This window comes from Rhinoderma darwinii, chromosome 5, assembly GCF_050947455.1.
Source record: "Rhinoderma darwinii isolate aRhiDar2 chromosome 5, aRhiDar2.hap1, whole genome shotgun sequence".
Lineage (NCBI taxonomy): Eukaryota > Metazoa > Chordata > Amphibia > Anura > Rhinodermatidae > Rhinoderma > Rhinoderma darwinii.
In genome coordinates, this window is record NC_134691.1 from 154,078,316 (window position 1) to 154,104,477 (window position 26,162).

At 40.2% G+C, this 26,162-nt stretch overlaps 1 protein-coding gene across 4 annotated transcripts in view; it reads right to left on the minus strand.

Moving 5' to 3' along the window:
* The window catches only part of LOC142652767 (enoyl-CoA hydratase EchA19-like), a 78,192-nt gene that overhangs the window by 27,246 nt on the left and 24,784 nt on the right, over positions 1 to 26,162 (minus strand). For all 4 annotated transcript variants that reach the window (XM_075828442.1, XM_075828441.1, XM_075828443.1 and 1 more), the window contains 3 exons: positions 13,869 to 14,036; positions 1,681 to 1,778; positions 1,453 to 1,597 (listed from right to left, as the gene is read on the minus strand). In XM_075828442.1, coding sequence (XP_075684557.1) covers positions 1,453 to 1,597; positions 1,681 to 1,778; positions 13,869 to 14,036 — 411 coding nt within the window. The remainder of the gene's footprint in view (positions 1 to 1,452; positions 1,598 to 1,680; positions 1,779 to 13,868; positions 14,037 to 26,162) is intronic.

A 26,162-nucleotide genomic window follows, 5' to 3' on the forward strand; every position in this document is an offset into this window, starting at 1 on the left:
AATCCCGCAAAAAACAAGTCCTCATACAGCTATGTAGACGAAAAAATAAAAAAGTTATAGCTCTTTGAATGAGACTATAGAAAAACGAATAAAATAGCTTGGTCATTAGGGCCTAAAATGGGCTGGTCACTAAGGGGTTAATAGACAAATGGGCGTGTTTGTACCTTTTGACTAAGTGGGCGTTGTAAAGAGAATTGTATGACGTTGATCAATCAGCGTCATACACTTCTCTCCATTCATGTACTGTATCTTGCGAGATCACGATGTGCTGTCACTTACTCACACATTAACTTTACTGAAGTGTCTTGAGAGTGAACAGACATCGCTTCTAGCCAGGACGTGATGTCTATTAACACTCCCGATACTTCGCTAATGCTTGTGTGGGATTTAATGACAGCAAGCGTGATCTCTCGAGATCACGCTGTGAATGACAGCACAGTGTGATCTCGATGTGCTGTGTGAGTAAGTCACACACAAACGTTACCGAAGTGTTGGGACTGTGAATAGACATCGTGTCCTGGCTGGAGGTGATGTCTATTCACTCTCAAGACACTTCAGCAAAGTTAATGTGTGAGTAAGTGACAGCACATCATGATCTCGCAAGATCACGATGTGCTGAGTAAATGAATGGAGAGAAGTGTATGACGCTGATCTGATTGGTCAGCGTCATACACTTCTCTCCACAACGCCCACTTGGTCAAAAGGTAAAAACACGCCCAGTTGTCTATTAAGAAAGTCATTCGAATAAATCTAAAATAGGTCATAACTTGGTCAAAATTAATTGTTTTTCTAAATAAAAACCACTGCTGTTATCTACATTACAGCGCCGATCACGTTATGTAGGAGATAGGGAACTTGTAATGCGGTGACGGAGCCTCTTTAAGACAGACAGAGTTTGCTCGGTTTTAGCAGTTTTTTTTATGCTGCAGTACCCTGATAGCAGTGCCAACCACAGTGCCCCTTTAATATTAAAAGCCACAGTCTCCCATAATAGTGCCAACCTCAGACTCTCATAACAGAGCTAGCCACAGGGACCTATGAATTACAGTGCAAGCCACAATGTCCCCATTATAAAAGTGATGACTACAGTGCACCAAAAGAAGTGTCAGTCACACTGCCACAATATAGGTGCCACCCATAGCAGCCCTTTAAAAGTCCCGGTCACAATAAACCACATACTGCACTATGCTGCGTGATCAGGAATCTACATGTAGGTGACCAATCAGCTGCCACTCAGATGTAACTTCCTTTTCAGCAGTCAGATGCAGAGGTTTTGCCCAACAGAAACAGCTTTTGACAGAATGCTTCTGCATGCACAGAAGTGTGGTATCCTAGGAAAATGTTAGAATGCCAGAAAGCAATGGATTTACCTTTACTGGCTATTTACATTCGGTAAGTTTGCAGGCATTATAAATCTGAGAGAGAATTTTTGACTAAACTTCATAAACTTACCAAAACGTCGGCAGAACACTCCAAATGTTGCACTTTTCTCCACAACTCGCATGTCTGCTAGTAGAGACAATTCGAGACCACCGGCCACGCAATACCCACTAACAGCAGCAATGACTGGCTTAGAAAACTGCATTCTAGAAGGTCCCTGAGTAGAAATTCAGAATATGTTTAACGTCATTTTATTGTATTTCTCAGATTAATATTGGCGCTTTAAACTATTTTACGTACCATGGGTCCAGGTCCACTAGTGACATCCGGTTCTATCTTCAGAGAGGTTGTGTTGTTAGCTATCTCTTTCAAATCAAAACCAGCACAGAAATTACCCCCTGATGAATGACATAACATATATGAACTGTTACTTCACACAAATGGCTATTTTAAAATAGATTCGTCAGGATTTTTTTTATATAAAACTAAAAAAAATAGTTTATATAGTGATCTACAAGGGGTTTTCCAATCCTTACCACACTCTTCTAGGAGGCTGTAAATGACTAAATATAACAAAAAGTAATATGCTTACCTATTAAAACTGGTCATATATGGACACATGACTGCACAGCCAATTGAGGGCCACATCAGTGACGGGCCATACATGTGTGGCAATGGCGTTGGACTTGAAAGTAGAGAAGTCAAATATATAACTTTTTGCTATGTCACTTACAGCCTCCTGCAACATTTTGGTAACGAATGACAAACCCTTTAATGTCTAAAGACAGAAGTTTTTCTTACAACAGTGGAGAATATGCACAAAAGCTCAGACCTAGTCTGGAAATAGTGCCTGCAATATAACAGGCTGTAGTATTACAGACGTTTATCATGCAACATTAACCCCTTCCCTCTTTAGCCACTTTTGACCTTCCTGACCGAGCCTCATTTTTCAAATCTGACATGTGTCACTTTATGTGGTAATAACTCCGGAATGCTTTCACCTATCCAAGCGATTCTGAGATTGTTTTCTCGTGACACATTGGACTTTATGTTACTGGCAAAATTTGCTCGATATGTTCAGTATTTAATTGTGAAAAACACCAAAATTTAGCGAAAAATTGCAAAAATTTGCATTTTTCTCAATTTAAATGTATCTGCTTGTAAGACAGGCAGTTATACCACCCAAAATTGTTGCTAATTAACATCACCCATATGTCTACTTTAGATTGGCATCGTTTTTTGAACATCCTTTTATTTTTCTATGACCTCACAAGGCTTAGAACTTTAGCAGCAATTTCTCACATTTTCAAGAAAATTTCAAAAGGCCATTTTTACAGGGGCCAGTTCAGTTGTGAAGTGGCTTTGAGGGCCTTATATATTAGAAACCCCCAAAAAGTCACCCCATTTTAAAAACTTCACCCCTCAAAGTATTCAAAACAGCATTTAGAAAATGTCTTAACCCTTTACACATGTCACAGGAATTAAAGCAATGTAAAGGTGAATTTTACAAATTTCATATTTTTTTGCAGAAATAAATTTTTAGTACAATTTTTTTTATAACACAGAAGGTTTTACCAGACAAATGCAACTCAATATTTGTTGCCCAGTTTCTGCAGTTTTAGGAAATATCCCACATGTGGCCGTAGCGTGCTACTGGACTGAAGCATCGGCCTCAGAAGCAAAGGAGCACCTGGTGGATTTTGGGGCCTTATTTTTGTTAGAATAAATTTTAGGCACCATGTCAGGTTTGAAGGGCTCTTGCGGTGCCAAAACAGTCAAAATCCCCCAAAAGTGACCCCATCTGGGAAACTACACACCTCAAGGAAATTATCTAGGGGTACAGTGAGCATTTTGACCGCACAGCTTTTTTACAGAAATTATTAGAAGTAGGCCGTGAAAATTAAAATCAACATTTCTTCAAAGAAAATGTAGGTTTAGCGATTTTTTTTCTCATTTTCACAAAGACTAAAGGAGAAAAAGCACCGTAAAATTTGTAAAGCAATTTCTCCCGAGTAAAACAATACCCCACATGTGGTAATAACCGGTTGTTTGGAGACACGGCGAGGCTGAGAAGGGAAAGAGCGCTATTTGGCTTTTGGAGCTCAAGTTTAGCAGGAATGGTTTGTGGAGGCCATGTCACATTTACAAAGCCCCTGAGGGGACAAAACAGTGGAAACCCCCCACAGGTGACCCCATTTTGGAAACTACGCCCATTGAGGAAATTATCTAGGGGTATAGTGAGCGTTTTGACCCAACAGGTTTTTTGCATAAATTATTGGAAATAGGCCCTGAAAATGACAATCTACATTTTTTCAAAGAAAATGTAGGTTTAGCTTATTTTTACTCATTTCCACAAGGACTGAAGGAGAAAAAGCACCACAAAATTTGTAAAGCAATTTCTCCCGAGTAAAACAATGCCCCACATGTGGTAATAAACGGTTGTTTGGAGACACGGCAGGGCTGAGAAGGGAAAGAGCGCTATTTGGATTTGGAGATCACATTGAGCAGGAATGGTTTGCGGAGGCCAGGTCACATTTACGAAGTCCCTGAGGAGACAAAACGGTGGAAACCCCCCACAAGTGACCCCATTTTGGAGACTACACCCATTGAGGAAATTATCTAGGGGTATAGTGAGCTCTTTGACCCCACAGGTTTTTTGCAGAAATTATTGGAAGTAGGCCCTGAAAATAAAAATCAAAATTTTTTCAAAGAAAATGTAGGTTTAGCTTATTTTTACTCATTTCCACAAGGACTGAAGGAGAAAAAGCACCACAAAATTTGTAAAGCAATTTCTCCCGAGTAAAACAATGCCCCACATGTGGTAATAAACGGCTGTTTGGAGACACGGCTTGGCTTAGAAGGGAAAGAGCGCTATTTGGCTTTTGGAGATCACATTGAGCAGGAATGGTTTGCGGCGGCCATGTCACATTTGCAAAGCCCCTGAGCGGAAAAAACAATGAAAACGCCCAAAAACTGACACCATTTAGGAAACTACACCTCTTGAGGAATTCATCTAGGGGCGTAGTGAGCATTTTGACCCCACAGATGTTTCATAGAATTTATTAGAATTGGGCAGTGAAAATAAAAACAATCCTTTTTCTTCAATAAGACGTAGCTTTAGCGCAAATTTTTTCATTTTCGCAACAAATAAAGGAAAAAAAGAACCCAACATTTGTAAAGCAATTTCTACCGAGTACGGCAATACCCCATATGTGGTCATAAACTGCTGTTTGGGCACACGGCAGGGCTCAGAAGGGAAGGACCGCCATTTGGAGTGCAGATGTTTCTGGATTGGTTTCTGGGTGCCTGTGGGCCCAAAACAGTGGAAACCCCCCAGAAGTGACCCCATTTTGGAAACTACACCCCTCAATGCATTTACCTACGGGTGTAGTGAGCATGTTAACCCTGCAGGTGTTTTGTAGAAATTAGTGTGAACTCGATGTTGCAGAGTGAAAATGGGATTTTTCCACAGATATGTGGACAATATGTGGTGCCCAGCTTGTGCCACCATAACGAGACAGCTCTCTAATTATTATGCTGGGTTTCCTGGTTTTAGAAACACCCTACATGTGGCCCTAATCTCTTGCCTGGACAGTCGATCAGGCTCAGGAGTGAAAGCGTACCATGTAAAATTGAGGCCTAATTTGGCGATTTACAAAGTATTGGTTCACAACTGCAGAGGCTCAGATGTGAAATAATAAAAATAAACCCCTGGGAAGTGACCCCATTATGGAAACTGCACCCCTCAAGGCATTTATTAAGGGGTGTAGTGAGCATTTTCACCCCACAGATCTTTTCCATAAATGAATGCGCTGTGGATGGTGCAAATTAAAAATTTATATTTTTCCCTAGATATGCCATTCAGTGGCAAATATGTCGTGCCCAGCTTATGCCACTGGAGACACACACCCCAAATATTGCTAAAAGGGTTCTCCCGGGTATGACGATGCCATATATGTGGAAGGAAACTGCTGTTTGGGCCGCTGTAGGGTTCAGATGGGAGGGAACGCCATTTGGCTTTTGGAGCGTGGATTTTGCTTGGTAGTAGTTTTGTTTGGAGTCTTACTGGTGTTTCCGTTTATAATGTAGGGCATATGTAAGCCGGGCGGAGTATATAAGGGGCATAGTCAGGTGGTATAATAATGGGGTAAAAAAACAAACAATAAAATAATCCATAGATGTGTGTTACGCTGTGAAGCAATCCTTTCCGCACAGGCCGGTGTCGCACTGATAAATGGCGTCCTTTCTTATGCCCCTTTTGATCCACACTCCGCGCCTTTGTAGTTTGGGGAATTTTGCTGGGAAAGTGTTGTCCTGGTATAATACGGGCACCGCCGCTTCCAGCGGATATGTTTTGGGCCCTCCCTTTCCTGGTTCCCTAATTTTAGGTCCTTGAAAAATCGCCTCTTCAAACAGAAGAAATGTTCCCCTCGGGCACAACTGCATATTTTTTTATTTCCTGACTTATTGGAGCCATAACTAATTTTATTTTTCATAGACGTAGCGGTATGAGGGCTGGTTTGTTGCGGGACGAGCTGTAGTTATTATTGGTACCATTTTGGGGTACATGCGACTTTTTGATCACCTTTTATCCTATTTTTTGGGATGCCAGGTAAACAAAAAAACGCAATTCTGGCACAGCTTTTTTCGTTTTTTTTTTATACAGCGTTCACCATGCGTTATAAATTACATGTTAACTTTACTCTGCGGGTCAGTACGATTCCGGCGATACCTAATTTATAGAACTTTTTCATGTTTTACAACTTTTTGCACAATAAAATTACTTTTGTAAAAAGAATGTATTTTTTCTGTCGCCAAGTTGTGAGAACCATAACTTTTTAATTTTTTTGTCGACGGAGGTGTATGAGGGCTTGTTTTTTGCGGGACGAGCTATAGTTTTTATAGGTACCATTTTTGGATACGTGCGACTTTTTGATCACTTTTTATTGTAATATTTGTAGGGCAAAGTGACCAAAAAACAGAAACTCTGGTAACGTTTTTTACGGTTTTTTATACGCTGTTCACCGCGTGCAATAAATAATATAATATTTTGATACCTCCGGTCGTTACGGTCGTGGCGATACCAAATACATATGGTTTATTATTATTTTTCAATAAGAAAGGACTTGATAAGAGTAAAAGGGGGATTGTGTTTTATTTGATTACTTGAAACTTTTACTGTTTTCAAACTTTTATTTTGTGCACTTTTTTTTACACTTTTTTATACTTTTTTTTACACTTTTTCTCAAGTCCCACTAGGGGACTTGAAGTTCCAACGGTCAGATTTTTTTTTTTCTAATACATTGCACTACCTATGTAGTGCAATGTATTAGATCTGTCAGTCATTCACTGACAGCAAGCCGATTAGGCTTCGCCTCCCGGCGGGGCCTAAATCGGCTTCCGTAATGGCAGAGCAGGAGACCATTGTGTCTCCTGTTGCCATAACAGCAGTCGCCAGTCCCGATTGCCTGTCAGGGCTGGCGATCTGCTAGTAACCGCTACGATGCAGCAATCGCTTTCGATTGCTGCATCGAAGGGGTTAATGGCAGGGATCGGAGCTAGCTCCGGTTCCTGCCGTTACAGGTGGATGTCAGCTGTACAGTACAGCTGACTTCCACCGCTGATGACGCCGGATCAGCTCCTGACCCGGCGCCATCTTGCCTGCAGCTACGGAAGCCGATCAGGCTCCGCCGCCGGGCGGATCTTGACCGGCTTCGGTGCTAGGCAGACCGGGAGGCCAGTATTAGGCCTCCGGTTGCCATTGCAGCCACCGGAACCCCGGCAATTTCATTACTGGGGTTCCGATGAGCTGCAAACACCTTAAGTGCAGCGATCGCGTTTGAGCGCTGCACTTAAGGGGTTAATGGCGGGGATCGAAGCTAATTTCGGTCCCCGCCGTTACAGCCGGATGTCAGCTGTAAGATACAGCTGAGATCCGGTGATGATGGCACCGGCTCAGCTTCTGAGCCGGTCCCAAACATTTGGCGTACATGTACGGCAAGATGCGGGAAGTCAGTACTTTCCATGACGTACATGTACGGCAAATGTCGGGAAGGGGTTAAATAACAATGTCACAGACCGTGCTCAATTTATTGACCATTTTAAGTTTCATGTGTGGTACTGTTACTTTTTTGTCTATAATACCACGCCCTAGAAGTACATATTACTAAACTAGTATATAAACTTACAATACTGGAAACCTCGTGACATATTACTACGTCAAACAGAAGATCATTTTCTCAAACCAGTTCTCCAGATACCCCAAAACAGCTGCAACTCATTTCTAAATGAAAACATATTCAAATATTGGCACCTCTACAATGAAGTAGAATGGGAGAAGGGTGGAAACATAGAAAGAACCTTTTAATTGTAATGTCATTGTCCCAAATGCTGACTTTTCCAACTAGATCGTATTTTTTCACTACTGCAACGCTGTACAATATGAGCCAGCAATCATAAACAATAATTGTATCTCAAATTTAGGCGCTATTGACACCGCGTTTGCAGTGTACATTGGTTGTATGCACTGGGAAATGCTCCAAAGGTATCCTATACACTGAAGGTGTCCATAGGGCCCCAATGAACCCAAAAGAGTGTCCACAACGCTATTCAATACAGAGGAATCCTGCAGAAAACATGCAGTAAACAGTTTGTTTTTTTATGATGGTAGTCCGTGGGCGGTGTATGCCTATACAGCGGCATTTGTTGAAGACATCCGTGGGAAGTAAGCGTCGTGTTTTCCGACATCTATGTTTAATGCACACCGCAAACACAGTGTGAATAGAGCCTTAAATATAACCTCCTAGGTTTAAGTTTTTACTTTTATTTCTTTTAATGTACTTGCGAATAGTGTGGCACTTTAGGCCCTGCTGTCATGGGGCAGTTACACTTGATAATGGTATCTACACGATAATTACAAATGGGTGGTAGTAATATCCCCTGAACTGGAGTTTGGGTGTGCGGAATTCTGCTTCAGCTGTTCTTCTGAGAAGGATGAATGGGCAGCTTTTCAGAAGGAGAGCTCTACTAGTCAGTGACGTTCCAACAGTGTCACCATGTGAGTGCTTGGCATCAGACTGGGAAAGAGTTACCTTACTACGTGTCTTTAGTTACTTTAGTTAATAATACCTGAATATATCTTGGTAAACATATTTTGTTAAATTCTACATTTTGAGCTGGTCATAGATGTCCAAATTCTGCTTCTTAATGAAGGCACAGGAGAAAAGCCCACCTTGGCTATGCACTTCCAGATAGCCAAGGCTACGGCTATAAGGAACTTTTTTTTTCTTGTTTATTTGCTTCCTAAATGCAACTTTCTAAATAAGCTTTATTAAACATTTACAACTATTTTGTTGCTGTAGAGACTGTGCAACTCCTTTACATAGCTGGGTGTTCTGCTTCTTCTGACATAGTTGCCAACAGCACACAGCTCCTGGCAGCCTGTTGACTTAGGGCTGACATTATTTATCTGCTTTGGGCCTCATGTACACATTCTTGTCTTTTTATATGGCTGCAAAAACAGACCGCACACGGATGTCTTCGTTTTTTTTATGGACCATTGAATAGAATAGGCGAGACAAATCCCCAAAAACTGATACGGATAGGACCTGATCTGAGTTTTCTCTAGGGCCATGCACACATCCGCTTTTTCTGCGGACCCCTGTGCCCAATCCGCAAAAAAAGCGGATGTGAGCATGGCTCCAGAGAAAGAATTTTACTGTACCGGCGATTCACAGGTATTACAGCCTTCTCTCATTGAAGTGAATGTGAGAAGGCTGCAATACTGTGAATCGTCGCTATATCGGTGTCGACGATTCACAGTGAGAAAGTAGAAATGAAGAGGAAGCAGCGCCCCGTATGAGTGCTGCACCCCCTTCAAACCAGCTGACCGGCGGGGGTCCAGGTAGTCGGATTCTGACTTATCAGCTGAAGATAGGTCATAAGTTTTTATGGACTGGAAAATCCCTTTAATTACAACGGGACCGATTCGCATACGGATCTGCTGGCTAATATATGATAGAAATCTGAGATTGAGCTAAGGATTTCTGCCATGGATTATCTACAAAATCCACTTATGGCAAATCCGTACCGTGTGAACATAGCCTTAGTGATACCAGCAGGGAGGGGGAGGAAGTTGTACACAGCAAAGCAGGCTATATTAGAGAGGCAAGAGAAAATCCACAGTCAGAGTTTGCAGGGGAGAGGAGGCGATATCACACACTCTGTCAGCATCAATGTTTTAACAGGAGATCACAGATGCTGAATCAGTGTGAGAGAAAGTAGAAAACAGTACAGGAATGAAGCTGTGCTAGTACATAAGGGCTAGTGAAGGCAGCGGCACACAACCAATGTCCAGCATGCATTACTGGGAGGGACATGCCGACAAGTTTCAAATTAGGTGCAGGTTGCAAACTGCAAATCAGGGGCCTTGAAATAAATGAGTTCATGTAGATTGTAGCTTGGAACTTTTTGAATGTTAAATCGTGTTTTCCTGTCAAATCTGTACATAGCCTTTAAGAGATTTGTCCAACTAGTAAGTAGTGCAGGTTGTTTGAACTAGCATATATCTTCTATTCGGTTTCTGGAGCCTGCACTACATATAACATCCAACTACATTTTCAATAGAGAGCATCTTGCTTTTCAAGTAGGAGTGTTAAAGCTGCCTGATCGGACATATTTCATGATAAACTGCAATAAAAGAGATTATTTTTTGTTTACTGCTCTCCCTTGTACTACTAGCAGTTTTATTATACCACAGTCCTTACAAGGATGTAACGTTTACTAATAAACTTCTCTTGAAATTCTACAAATTAGAATGATAAAATTACCAGGCAGGGCTAATAAGAACTTTAAAGCTAAGAAATTAAGTGATAAACTAAGGCTGTCTAAGAATAACTATATATATAGCCTTTAGGCCTCATGCACACAGCTGTGCCCGTAATCACAGCCCGCGATAGCGGCACGGCCGGCCGCGGACCGCATTTTCGGGCCGTTCTCCCATGCAAAGTATAGGAGCACGGCCCGTAAAATACGAAAAGTAGGACATGCTCCATAATTCCTGGCACGGTACTACGGCACGGACACCTATCCGTAGTGATAGAAACGAACGGGTCCGTAATTGGGGACCGTATTACGGTCTGCAATTACAGAGATTTTTTACGGTCGTGTGCATGGGGCCTAAGAAATGAATGGGTTGAATATGATTTCACCAGTGATGTCACTTTGTTTGTATTCACAACAAACCCTTCTAAGCAGGTCTTTCAGGAAATCAGTGGTCAATTATCAACGATTTCTTTCCACAGATGAAAAATGTAGGATGTAAAATAATAAAAACAAGATTTTTAGGAAAGTTTGCACTTAATAGCTTCCCAGCTCAGCTCTCTGACTTCCTGGTCGTGTAACAAAAGGTGCAAGTCATATTTTCTTTGCAAATACTGAAAAAAGGAGCCAGTATCTCAGTTTGAACCAAAGTGACATAGAACATGGAAACTTACACTTGGCCCCCTCGCGCATACGTCAGAATGACTACTGGAATTGGTGTGTTTAGGGTAGAATTACAGCTCCTGATGGCAAAGCATTTTTGAGACAACTCAACTCACATTTTTGTAAAACTGAAGCTTAGCAGAGTAAAAACGGACTGGTGTATTTAATGTGCTGTTTTTTATGAGGGCACAGAACCTGGCCCTTTCTGCTCTATCAGCTTTACTACTGAACATGAAAGCAAATCTGAACTGTATTTTTATTGCATTTAAAGAGGTCAAATGTTTTGCCCCATTTATACAATTATTCCATAGGATTAAAGCAAACCTGTCACAATGAAAATGCAGTCCAATCTGCAGGCAGCATATTATAGAGCATGCGAAGCTGAGCGGATTGATACATAGTAATGTGGGAAAAGATTCAGTATAACTTGCAATTTATTGATCTAAACCTCTGCTCATTGTAAGCTTAGGAGTCCAGTGGGCGGTCCTACTCAGTGATTGACAGCTATCTCTGTATGCATGCTTATAAACCTTTCTAAAGGAAAAAACGGTCCTTGTCGTCCATAGCAACCAATCAGAGCTCAACTTACATTTTTTAAACTGGTGTGGAAAAATGGGAGCAGAACTGTGATTTGTTGATATGGGCAACAAGGCCAGCTTTACTCTTAAGACAGTTTTGATAAATCCTCCGCTCAGAATCTCTTGTAAAGATGGCCATACACATGCAGATTTTAGCACATTTAATAAAAATTTTGTATTTTGCACTAATGAAAAAATTGGGGAGGGCATTCAGCAAGAATTGCACCTAATTTATTAAGAAAAAGTTCCTAATTCTTAATAAAACTTCTGCATTTAGAATTGTCTGACTGTTTGAATTTCTATTTACGCCGGCAAGGAGTAGCGTACATTTGTGCCACTAATGTATGCTATTTTTAAAAACTTTGTCTCTGATATATCAGTCTAAATGTATGTTAAAGAGAACCTTTCACCTACCCATACATGTGCAGCATGTAACAGGCAGGGCTTCACAACCACTGTCTCACTTTACTTTTTTTTTCCTATCTTCCTCCGTTATCTACATATCCGTGCCGTTATATTTGGCGCCCGATATGTAAATAAGCCCCTGAACTGTCAATAGGGCGTTTCTATCTAACTAAATGGCAAGGGGGCGTGATCTCTTTGCTCTGACACTGTCCAATCAGCTACGGACAGTGTCAGGGCGGCTTGCGCTGTGTTCCCTCCCGCGAGAACACACACACAGACTGGTGGTTCTGCGGAGAGCGCTCTCTCAGCCTGTGTGTGTTCTTGCGGGAGGGAACACAGCGCAAGCCGCACGGACACTGTCCGTAGCTGATTGGACAGTGTCAGAACAAAGAGATCACGCCCCCTTGCCATTTAGTTAGATAGAAACGCCCCATTGACAGTTCAGGGGCTTATTTACATATCGGGCAACAAATATAACGGCACCGATATGTAGATAATGGAGGAAGATAGGAATAACTGTAAAGGGAGACAGTGGTTGTGAAGCCCTGCCTGTTACATGCTGCACATGTATGGGCAGGTGAAAGGCTCTCTTTAATCATGCCCACTTTTCTCGCTTACTCTCTTTTTTGGAGTGAGACGACAAATGGCACAAATTTTTTGCAATTTTAAATGTGACTTTTTACCCTGTACAATTTCTGCCAAAATCCGGACTTATGCACTAACATATTCAGGATCTGTATGAAATTGGGATGACATTTATTAGACTGTATTCCACTCTAGAAGGACTGTTTCAGGAGTAATATAGTGTAACATATTGCATACAACACCAAATCATATAGACCACAGTATGGTGAGCTTTATGAAACTGTATTGTGAATTACATTGTGGTCTGTTATGCACATGGCTCTAAAAACCAAATTTTCATGATAATAACCTGTGTGACAACAGCAACAAAATGAAAATTTCCCGTGGTTGCTCTAACAATCTGTCAGACTATAGGACACTGTTCTTGCCAGTCTTTAGTCCACATATAGGTCATAGACTCCAGTTTGAATGTACTGTATGGAAGCTGGATGTATTTCTGGACTTTAAGCAGGTTACAATTCTTTTTTTTAAACATTAAAGTAAGGAATTGCAATGTAACCAAAGAACTAATATATTTGGAAATGTAGCTCAAAACTGTACCTACATTAAGTGTAATGGATACACTGACACCTAGTGGTACATTATGACAAGTGCTACCTTAAAAAGAAAAATGCAGCATATTTATAAACTTTTGTAGTTTTACTGCGATTTATAATCCCCTATGGAACTAATTTGTGTTAACACTTCTGAAATAATTTAGGCAGAATATCTTCAAATGGACTGCTGATACCTCCTGGCACTGCACTGCATCCACTATACGAACAGTACGTTGAGACTGTACAGTTATTACTAATTACATCAACTAATAAAGGGGATCTGCAATCTGTCTACAGTTACTATAAAGTGGACCAGTCAATGACAGTTTGCATTAAGATTGCTGTTTATTTCCGGCAACCACCTTAAAGAGGTTACAGCAATCACATATCCAATGGATCTCGCGACATATACCTCCAACGGAAGACTGCGACGCATGCCACGGTATTGGCGTACAGTGGCATATGTGGCCCATTTACTCCTATTGTAAAAAATAAACTTATACCACGCGTGCGGTAAGTGTTTTTTAATGTATCTCTCTGTATAGGAAAGTGCAGCAGACTACGCATTCCTATACAGTAAATAAAAAGGTATGCCGACGTATTGGCCCGACGTATTGCAAAAGGACACTTTTTTGGCATAAGCTGGGTGTAGGTGGCTCTGCTCTAAACTGATTTTATCGCCAGGAGGTTTCCCGGCTCATGTGCCGAACATAGGGCAAAAACTGGATGTGAATAGAGCCGGACAAGTATAACTAGAGGGAGGGCTGGAATATCGGTTATAACTATGCATTCAAATGTCTTATACGCCTCCTAAAAAAGTAACAAAAAAAAATGCATTCACCTAATCCATGGAGAACAGCCGATGTTAGGGACGGGTCCTTCTCAAATTCATTAAATGCTTGGACAAGCTGGGATGCAGTCTCAGGATTTACAGCATTTCTGGCATTAGGCCTGTTAATGCCAATTGTTAAAATCGTGCCATGTCTTTCTGTAATTACATTCATATTGCCTGCAAAGAAATAAAAAATGGACAGAATGACAGAAACCTTTGCTGACTGAAATGAGCAATCTTCATCAATAGCTAATGTGCCCATACTAATAACACCAGTGTGTATTCTCTCTAATGAATTCATAGTGTACTTCTACCAGCCATTCTAATATAGGTTACTGTATATACAATAATAAATCTCTGCCCAACGGAAGAAATCCATCACCGATTTTGCTGCAATTCCGCATCCATTCCATGTCAAAGTTTGCATGTGTTATATACAATTTTTGCCACGGATTCATTGCAGATTTCACCCTATATATTAAAAGGAATATCTGTGGCATTTCTGCAGCATAATGAGCATGCTGTGGATTTGAAAACCCATATGCTGCGTAATATAAAGATTATTATTATTATAGCATCCACATATTTCCGTGCAGCACTTTTCCCAAACTTCTGATAGCGGTTTTGAAATCCCAATTCACATGTACTGTACATTGCTGCAGATTTGTGGAGTGGAATCCGCACCACAAATCCGCCAGGTCTGAACATGGTCTATGTGTGGATAATTTTATTTTAGTTACTTTTTCATTTAACCCGTTAGTGACCGGCCCATCGTGTTTCTACGTCGGTGACTAACGGGCCTTATTCCGATGCCATAGAGTTTTTACGTCGCGGCATCGGAATAAGTTTACAGAGCAGGGAGCTGTCAAATCTCCCTGCTCTCAGCTGCTAGAGGCAGCTGAGGGCTGGGGGCGTCCCTGCTCTGCCGGGTGAGATCGATATTAGTATCGATCTCACACGTTTAACCCCTCAGATGCGGTGCACAATAGCGGGCACCACATCTGAGTGGTTTTGGAGAGAGGGAGGGAGCTCCCTCTCTCCCCCACCGACACCCGGCGATACGATCGCCGAGTGTCTGTGTCTGCGATGGCAGCCGAGGGTCTAATAAAGGCCCCCAGGTCTGCCTGGAGTGTATGCCTGCTAGGTCATGCCTCTGGCATGACCTAGCAGATGCCTGTCCGTTTTAAACGGACAGGCATAATACACTGCAATACAGAAGTATTGCAGTGTATTATAAATGCGATCGCATAATCGCATATTATAGTCCCCTAATGGGACTAGTAAAAAAGTTAAAAAAAAGTTTAATAAAGTTAATTTAAAAAAAAATGTGAAAAAAATGAAAAACCCAGCTTTTCCCCTTACACAATGCTTTACTATTAAAAAAACAAAATAAAGTAAAAAAGTGACACATATTTGGTATCGCCGCGTCCGTAACGTCCCCGACTATAAATCTATTACATTATTTAACCCGCACGGTGAATGCCGTAAATTTTTTTATAAAAAACTATGGAAAAATTGCTGTTTTCTGTGAATATTGACTTTAAAAAAATGTGATAAAAAGTGATCAAAAAGTCGCATCTACTCCAAAATGGTACCAATAAAAACTACAAGTCTTCCCGCAAAAAAAAAGCCCTCATACAACCGCATCGGCGAAAAAATAAAAACGTTACGGCTCTTCAAATATGGAGACAGAAAAACAAATAATTTTGAAAAAAAAGCGTTTTTACTGTGTAAAAGTAATAAAACATACAAAAACTATACAAATTTGGTATCGTTGCAATCGTAACAACCCGCTGAATAAAGTTATTGTGTTATTTATACCACACGATAAACGGCGTAGATTTAGGACGCAAAAAAGAGTGGCGAAATTTCAGATTTTTTTCTATTCCCCCCCCAAAAAAAAGTTAATAAAAGTTAATCAATAAATAATATGTACCTAAAAATGGTGCTATTAAAAAATACAACTTGTCCCGCAAAAAACAAGACCTTATACAGCTATGTCGACGCAAAAATGAAAGTGTTATAGCTCTTGGAATGCGACGATGGAAAAACTTAAAAAATGGCTTGGTCATTAAGGTCTAAAATAGGCTGGTCATTAAGGGGTTAATTTTTTTTAAATCACATGACAGAATGTACATTTTACTGCTTTCGTGTGATAAATTTCAAGCGAATCTGTCACCTACTTAATGCTGACCTCTCTGAGAGTAACATGAAGTACTGATAGACAAGCTGACTTTAGCAGGGTCTCATTTAGGTATGTGGGGATATGCTATTCTTTGGATAAACTTACCGTTTTCTCAATAAGCACAGTAAAAGGGAGAACTAAGATGTGATCAATAACAGCTCGATCCTGCGTGTCAGAGACAAGCCGCGGTCACTGAACCTGTCGGATACAGGTTTCAGCGCTAAACACAGCTACTTTATATACAGGATACAAAGCAGCTGTATCATAAAAAGTAAAAATTATTTTTAATAAAAAGTAATTAGAAAGTTGCATCAAACACACTGATAGACATTTTTATATTAACCAGTTCAGGACCGGGCTATTTTGAGCCTTTAAGACCAGACACCGTTTAGCCCTTTTTAGCACGCGTTAGTTAAATGGCTATAATTTTTTTATTTGTTGGGCTAGCGACGTGACTTTTGCGATGTTTTTTCCGTAGACAATGCAGTGTTTCTTTTTTTTTATCATTTTTATACACATCCTTTTTGCTATTTTAGAATTTTTATTCTTTAAGTTTAAGTTTAAGTCTCTTTGATGCTGGGAGAGCATGGTGTGTTGTTGTTTGGCATAGCAAGCAGGGTAGCCCGCTCTATGAATTATCAAGGCGTCACAAATAGGCTTCTACCTGGCTATACACGTTGTGCCTCATGACGTACACACTATCCCTCCATGTTTCACTCACTTGCACCCCTTTATCCATTTATTTCTATTGAGGCACTTCATTTATTACTGCCCCCTATATTTCACTTATAGTATTACACTTGCACACACACTATTCATTTATTATTTCTTACTACACATCCCATGCACCACACACCACTCCCCTCAAGACTAGTGGGAGTGGCTATTATTATTTAAAGCACCTGCTCGCCCTTTCATCAGCATTTCTGGCCTGGCTGTGTCCATTTGTAAGTATGGCCTTTTTCGGTGTTTTTGTATATGTCCCTGTGTTTTTATCGGTTCTGTTTGTGCATCAGGAACGTTCTGTTCCAGTTTAGGAATTAGGGACTCGCAAGTCTGGGGATCCTTGTCGTGGATTGCGAGCTTGCGTCCTTTTGGCCAAAATGATTACCAATACCCCAGGTATTTTTCATTATTATGTATATTCGCTTCTCTTGGACACAGCCGGGTCTTTGATGCTGGGAGAGCATGGTGTGTTGTTGTTTGGCATAGCAAGCAGGGTAGCCCGCTCTATGAATTATCAAGGCGTCACAAATAGGCTTCTACCTGGCTATACACGTTGTGCCTCATGACGTACACACTATCCCTCCATGTTTCACTCACTTGCACCCCATTATCCATTTATTTCTATTGAGGCACTTCACTCATTACTGCCCCCTATATTTCACTTATAGTATTACACTTGCACACACACTATTCATTTATTATTTCTTACTACACATCCCATGCACCACACACCACTCCCCTCAAGACTAGTGGGAGTGGCTATTATTATTTAAAGCACCTGCTCGCCCTTTCATCAGCATTTCTGGCCTGGCTGTGTCCATTTGTAAGTATGGCCTTTTTCGGTGTTTTTGTATATGTCCCTGTGTTTTTATCGGTTCTAAAATAGACATTTTATTTGTGATCGTCCTTGTCTACCATACATTTTAATATATTACATGTCTATATTAGGGTAATTGGGTCCAGACTAGCGTTATGACAATGATTGGTGCGGGGAAAGTTTTTTTGGGGTGGGTATTTTATGTGTATTTATTATTAATTTTTTTTGCACTTTACTTTACTTTTATTTTTTATTACTATGGTCTGTCCCTCAAAAGGTCAAAAAAGACCTTTGGGGGAATTTATAGATTTTTTTTCTTTCTTTTACACCATCTTTTTCACTGTAACTGGAGCTGCACAGCAGCCCCAGTTACAGGGGAAATCAGCCCTCTCATAGTGACGATTGTCACTAATAGGGCTGTGCTGGGTCTAGTAAGATCCAGCAACAGTCTGCCACTAACGGCACCCGGCGATCATGTGACCAGTCACATGATCACCGGGAGGAATAGAGACAGCGCCGCTGCTGCTGTCTCTATTCCTGTACACAGCGCGCATTCAGCGCTGTGTACAAGTGATCAGAGAAGACAGACGCAGCAAAAGCTGCTTCTATCTTCTCCTCAGGGTCCCCGGCAGTCACAGACAGCCGGAGACCCGACATTCAGCTGCCCGATCGCGCGGGCAGCAAGTTAAAACCCACGCCGTAAAAAGTCTATGGCGCGAGTTTTAAAGACCCTGACCGCTGGCCGTAAAAATACAGCCAGCGGTCGGGAACCAGTTAAAAAAACAATCATTTTCAAAGGTGTACATAGCCTCTAACCCCTTTGCGCACACGGAAGTGCCATTACGTCCTGGTGCGGGGGTGATGTTTGGAGTACGCTCATTCGCTAAGCGTGCTCCACACACTACGGGTATCGGCTGTGTTTTACAGCTGACACCGGGGACTAACAGCCAGGAACAGCGATTGCAATGTTCCTGGCTGTTTAACCTCTCAAATGCTGCGTTCAATCGCGACCGCAGCATCTGAGGCATTGAAAAGAGGGGAGCGACCAACAGCTCATCGCCCCTCCGCAATGAGATCGGGGGTGACGACAGCTGTCATGGCAGCCCAGGGGCCTAATGAAGGCCCCCAGGACTGCCTTCACTCTGCCTCTGGCAGGGCTTAACAGAAGCCTGTAAAAATGATAATATACTGCAATACTTTAGTATTGCAGTGTATTGTACCAGCTATCTAACGATCTCTGGTTTAAGTCCCCTAGGGGGCTAAGAAACTGTGTAAAAAAAAAAAAAGTGAAATTAAGTTTTTAGTAGTAAAAAAAATATTAACTTAAAAAAATAAATATCTTTTCCCATTTTTCCTTTAAAGTAATATAAAAAATAAAAAAAGCAAACAAAATTGGTAACACTCCATCCATAAAAATCTGAACTATTACAATATAGCATTATTTATTTCAATTTCAGCCCGCATATAATTTTTTCCCATACTCAGCGGGTGATGGCTGTGTTAAACAGCCGACATTTCACTGCAATGGCCGGAATCAAAGATCACTTTGATTCCGCCCGTTTAGCACCTTAAATGCCGCAGTCAATTGCGACATTTAAATTGTTAGAATCAGGGGGGCGCCCCCTCAAACACACCATCACGCCCCCACCCCTAGCAATGGGATCGGCCGGTGACGACGTAGCAGCCTGGGGGCCTGCCATCTTTGTACGCTTTTGAAGCCCTGCCTCAGGGCTTTAACCCCTTCCCCCTGCTTGCATTCTGGGCCCTAATGACCAAGCCATTTTTTACATTTTTCCATTGTCACATTCGAAGAGCTATAACTTTTTTATTTTTGCGTCGACACAGCTGTATAAGGACTTGTTTTTTGCGAGACAAGTTGTACTTTTTAATAGCACCATTTTGGGGTACATATAATTTATTCATTAACTTTTATTCACTTTTTTGGGGGGTGGATAGAAGAAAACCTGAAATTTCACCACTCTTTTTTTGCGCCCTAAATCTACGTAGTTTGCCGTGTGGTATAAATAACAACACAACTTTATTCAGCGGGTTGTTACGATTGCAAAGATACCAAATTTGTATAGATTTTGTATGTTTTACTACTTACACAGTAAAAACACTTCTTTTTCAAAATTATTTGTTCTTGCGTCTCCATATTTGAAGAGCCGTAACGTTTTTATTGTTCCGCCGATGCAGTTGTATGAGGGCTTTTTTTTGCGGGACAACTTGTCGTTTTTATAGGTACCATTTTGGAGTAGATGCGACTTTTTGATCATTTATCAAATTTTTTTTAAAGTCAGGATTAACAGAAAACAGCAATTTTTCCATTGTTTTTTTTATTTTTTACGGCGTTCACCGTGCGGGTTAAATAATGTAACAGCTTTATAGTCAGGGTCGTTACGGACGCGGCGATACCAAATATGTTTAACTTTTTTGCTTTATTGTGTTTTTTTTAATAGTAAAGCATTTTGTAAGGGGAAAAAGTGGGTTTGTCATTTTTTTTTTGCAAGATGTCTCCTCAGATGCAGCAGGGGATCATGGGTATGGTGGGTTACAAGACAGGAAACAACCAGGACTAGAAGCAAGGGATGTAAACAAACAGAAAGAGCAGCAGTGACAATTGAGATCAAACAGAAACTGGTTAGGAGGTTAATAGGGGGTATTAGGGAAGGCAAACCAAGGCTGGGGGATACTTTTTAGAATTTTTTTTCCCCGTACAACCCCTTTAATAAGCTGTATTCTATTATGATGACGTTATAATCGTGTTTGACTTTATAACTAATCTTATTTCTATTGAAATCATGTCATAATAGCGATTGTCTTTACTCCTAGGCTAAGCACTATCGTGATCACGTCACAAGTGTTTTATTCCTAGTTTATGTTCGATATTTATGCCACAATAGCTTGAGTTTTCATTCCTAGAATGTGTAATATTATGACTATGTCACAATAGTGTTTGTCTTTATTTTTAGGCTATATTCTATATTGGTCATGTTACAACAGTCTTTGTCCTCATTCAAAGAATGTGCTTTTCTCATAATAGTGTTTGGATTTATTCCTAGGCTGTGATATATCGTAATGATGTTGTAATAGTGATTGTCTATACTCCTAGAATGTGTTATATTGTGGTGATGTCACAAGTTGTCTTTTTTTTATTCTTAGGCTGTGTTCTATGAATATGTCACAAATAGTCTGCCTCTTCATATTAGCTTAATGTTGATTAATAGGTTGTGTTCTAATATGATCAAGTCACATCATTATTGTTGTCTTTTGGCAGCGTACACACAATTTGATTTTATTGTATACAGATCTGCATTTGCAATTTCTTTCTTAAGACAGCAGGAGCAGTGAAGTTTTAGACAAATAAGTCTAAAGCAGTATTTCTAAATCTTTTTCTACTGAAGCCTCACCAACCAAAGCATGGTGATGCCTGGGCCTCGCCATTGGTTATAGTCTATGCCAATTTTTTTTTAATTATCACAATATTTATATCTTTTTTAAATGTGTCTCCTGAACCGAATAGAGCATTAAAATAAGGCCTTTATGGAATACGATCCCTACTCTCAAAACTCCCTCCCAAGCTGTGCCTCACAGTTTTAGAAGCACTAGTCTATATCAGTAACTTCTTGAGGCGCCCACAAATTGTTGGTGTACAGCAGCTTGAAAAGGCAGTTTTGACAGAAGAAATCTTATGTGGCACAAGCCTTTCTCTGGTTGGATCAATCTCTGGCTAAGCACCATATTTACTCCTTTTGGGCTTATTTTAATGTACTGGGATCTTGAGACAAATGAAACTTAGAAAACTGAGATACATCTTGGACTTTGTCCAGACATCACCATGTTCTGACTGGTAAGACCAAAACTGAGCCATGTCTATACTTAAATGGGTATTCCCATCTTAGACATTTATGGCATATCCATATAATATGCAGATCTCAGCTCTGGAACCCACACCTATTTCGAAAATGGGCGTCTCTTGACCCAGCCTGGTGGGATTTTTCTTGGTCACCGCATTCAGGTGGAGACCGTGTGGAAATGAGGCCGGGCCTCTGGAAACAGCGTAGCTCGCTATGATACACTGTTTCTGTATCCTCCATTCACCTCTATGGAAAATACAAAAACAGCATAGCGCAGTGAGCTACGCTGTTTCTGTAAGTCCGGCCAACTCTCCACACAGCCTCCTCCTGAATGTGGCAGCCAGCGACCTCCTAACAAGGCAAAAACGGGATTGGGGGACCCGTATCTATCAGACATTTATGGCATATCATGTGGATATTCCATAAACATCTAAGATGGGAATACCTCTTTAAGCCTGCATGTGAAATACAATAAAGAAAATATGCTTTCCCTTAATGCAGTAAAGTTAATTTTTCACTTCATTAAAATATGGAAAATTGATCTAGCATGTTAAAGACCCTTAAAATAGTGTCTACGTAATCTTCCCCACCTGTTGTCAGCCAGCTAAGAAAAGTAGCAGGACGGAAGTGTGGTCAAGAATAAAAGGAATAAGGTGAAATCTTGAAGGTATCAGTGGTTTCTAAACATTGCCAGAATAGTGGGCTGCAATCCTTTAATGTATTCCTCCTACTTACATTAACAGAGTGGTCTTGTCTTTTTATTGGGATGCTACACTTCAGGGATAAGGAACTGTTTATTTTAGCCGAACTCTTGGTAACCAAGCGTGCATAAATAGAATGATGTGGGTGTTTAGGTATACGTACCACAGTGCTCTGAAGTCAACAAGTGTGTTTATGAAAACACAACTCAATATTTTTATCAGATCAGCAACACTCAGTAGGGAAGAGACCCTGATCTCAATTTCACCTTGGCTATGAAATAAAAGGTCTTCTTTATTGGTTTCTTCATAGAAAATGATTTAGTAACAAACAAGGTTTTGATTCATTTTGGCTTGTAGGTACTAATTTTAATATGCATTAAGAAAATGCAAACTCGACAGGATAATAGGTCTAACTATATCCAAAGTATATTATACCGTTTTTTAAAATAAACTTAGTTAATCCTAGCCGTTGTCTCATGTGTATATAGTGGATTCCACAGATAGCATATTATCAATGGTAACATACAGTAGTATGTATGCCCAAAAAAAGTTCTGATTTTTAGCCACTTAGGTTTTATCTACTCAATAGATTATTCAACAAGGGCAGTGACGCACCAATGGATGCAAGGTGGAAAATCTACAACTACTTATGCATAAATATTACCCCAATCCAACCCCTCAATTGCAATATTTTATTACTGCTGTCTTGATGTCTCTATTGGGGCATGGAGTGAAACGGGCTGGCACTAATGAGGGGAAATATGTGTATCTCTGAAAGTGTAAAACTGTGGTTGGTACTAAAAGGGAGAATTACGTGGATGGCAAGAAAGAGAACTGTGACCATTTGACTAGTGACCTTATATTTTATGTTTATGGACATGAATTTTAGCGCACAAATTCATTATGTTTTGATACGTTTACTTTCAATAAATGTCTTTTCCTTTGGGGGGCAATTCTCACTTTTGCTTTGGTGCTCTTTGATTTCTGTTTACGTACCTGGTGTTTTCCTTTACTCCATATGAAAGCGCTCATTCGTTTATACAGGCTCTTGTCAGAGTTAAAAGCTATAGCTGCTTCAGTATTTGTAAGTAAGAGCCAGGAGTGGAACCTACAAAGAGAAAGAGTGTAATGGAAAGATTTGTACCCCTTCCGGGTTTTGGATCCACTTCTGGTTTTGGCTTATAAATACTGAAGCAAAATACTGACCAAAATACTGCCAAGTGAAAGTGGCCTTACGTGTGATAGAAACCTGTATTAACCATCGTGCACTTTTGCTCTGCAGTGAAGAGCACTCATTATTAGGGATTATTCAGACGAACGTATAATACGTCCGTGCAACGCGCGTGATTTTCACGCGCCTCGCACAGACCTTTGTTAGTCAATGGGGCCGTTCAGACTGTCCATGATTTTCACGCAGCGGACGACGTCCTATATTTGCCCGTTTTTCGAGCATCACGCACGCATTGAAGTCAATGGGTGCGTGAAAACCGCGCACGGCACACAGAAGCACTTCCGTGTGCCGCGCGCGATGCGCGCTACAGTAGTCAAAACTATGAATGAAAACAGAAAAGCACCACATGCTTTTCAGTTTACAAACATACAAACAGAGTGTCATAATTATGGCAGCTGTGCGAAAATCACGCAGCCACGCATATGCTGCTGACACACGGAGCTGTTATGGACATTTTGCGCACGCAAAACGTCACGTTTTTTTGCACGCGCAAAACGCACACGCTCGTGCGAATCCGGCCTCACATAGGAAATTGGATGGCCGTTAGGGGAAGGGCTTTAACCCCCTTCAGGACTGAGCCTGTTTTGGCCTTCAGGACACAGCCTATTTTTTCAAATCTGACATGTGTTACTTTATGTGGTAATAACTCGGGAATGCTTTTACCTATCCAAGCGATTCTGAGATTGTTTTCTAGTGACATGTTGTACTTTATGTTAGTGAAAAAATTTGGTCGATAAATTTGGTATTTATTTCTGAAAAACACCAACATTTTGAGAAAATGTGCAAAAATTAGCATTTTTCTAAATTTAAACGTATCTGCTTGTAAAACAAATAACAATACCACACAAAATAGTTACTAATAGAAATTTTCCCATATGTCTACTTTATGTTTGCATCGTTTTTTTAAACGTCCTATTATTTTTCTGGGACGTTACAAGGCTTAGAACTTTAGCAGCAATTTCTCATATTTTAAAGAAAATTTAAAAAGGCCATTTTTTCAGGGACCAGTTCAGTTCTGAAATGGCTTTGAGGGCCTTATATATTAGAAAGTCCCCATAAATCACCCCATTTTGAAAACTGCACCCCTCAAGGTATTCGAATCAGCATTCAGAAAGTGTTTTAACCCTTTAGGCGTTTCACAGGAATTAAAGCAAATTGGAGGGGAAATTTACAAATTTCATTTTTTTTTTGCCGAAATTCATTTCTAATAAAAAAAATGTTGTAACACAGAAGGTTTTACCAGAGAAATGCAACTCGATATTTTATTGCCCAGATTCTGCAGTTTTTAGAAATATCCCACATGTGGCCCTGGTGTGCTAATGGACTGAAACACAGGCCTCAGAAGCAAAGGAGCACGTAGTGGATTTTAAGGGCTTTTTTTTTAGAATATATTTTAGGCACCATGTCAGGTTTGAAGAGGTCTTGTGATGCCAAAACAAAGGAAACACCCCAAAAGTTACCCCATTTTGGAAACTACACCTCTCAAGGAATTTATCTATGGGTATAGTTAGCACTTTGACCACACAGGTTTTTCACTAAATATATTGGAATTAGTCTGTAAAAATGAAAATTTAGTTTTTTTCTGAAAAAACCTAGACATTTTTTAATATTTACAGGGAATAACGAAGAAAATGTACATTTGTAAAGCAATGTCTCCCGATTACGGCAATACCTCACATGTGGTAATAAACTACTGATTGGCCCCACAGCAGGGCTCAGAAGGGAAGGAGCGCCATTTGGATTTGAGCACAGATTTTGCTGGAATGGTTTTCGGTGCCATGTCACGTTTGCAACGCCCAGGAGGGACCAAAACAGTGAAAACACCCCAAAAGTTACCCCATTTTGGAAACTACACCTCTCAAGGAATTTTTCTAGGGGTATAGTTAGCATTTAGACCCCACAGGTTTTTTGCAGAATTTATTAGAATTAGGCTGCGAAAATGAATATCACAATTTTTTTCCACTAAAATGTTGAATTTTCTCATTTTCACAGGTCATAACGGAGAAAAAAAACAACCAATTTTTGTAAAGCAATTTCTCCCGAGTACGGAAATACCCCACATGTGGTCATACGGTTTTTTTAATTAAAAATGAATTAACCCTTTCAGGACTGTTCCATTTTTTTGCTTTCTTATTTTTGTTTTTCACTCTCCGCCTTCCAAGAGCCATAAGTTTTTTCTTTTTCCGTCAATACAGCGGTGTGAGGGCTTATTTCTTGCGGGAGGAGTTGTAGTATCTATTGACACTATTTAAATTACCATAAAATGTACTGGGAAACTGAAAAAAAAATCTTTGCGGGTTGAAATTGGAAAAAAATCTGATTCCATTTTTTGGGGGTTTTGTTCTTACAGCTTTCGCCGTGCGGTAAAAACGAAAACTTTACTTTATTCTGTGGCTCAATACAATTACGGTGATACCAAATTTATAGAGTTTTTTTTTAATATTACACTACTTTTACAAAGAAAAATCTAATTGTTAAAATAAAAATTGCTTTGTTTCACCACATTCTGAGAGCCGTAACTTTTTGTTTTCGGTTGATTGAGCGGTGGGAGGTCTTATTTTTTGCGGGACGAGCTGTAGTTTTTATTGGTACCATTTTTTGGTACATAAAAAGTGATCAAAAAGTTATATTACATTTTTTTCTGAGAGCTAAGGTGACAAAAAATTGTATATTGTAATAGTTCGGCCTTTTACGGACGTAGCGATACCAATTTTGTTTATTTTTTTACATTACTTTACAAGAAAAATGGGCAAAGTTTTTTTTTTTAGCTTTACATTTTTTTTTCT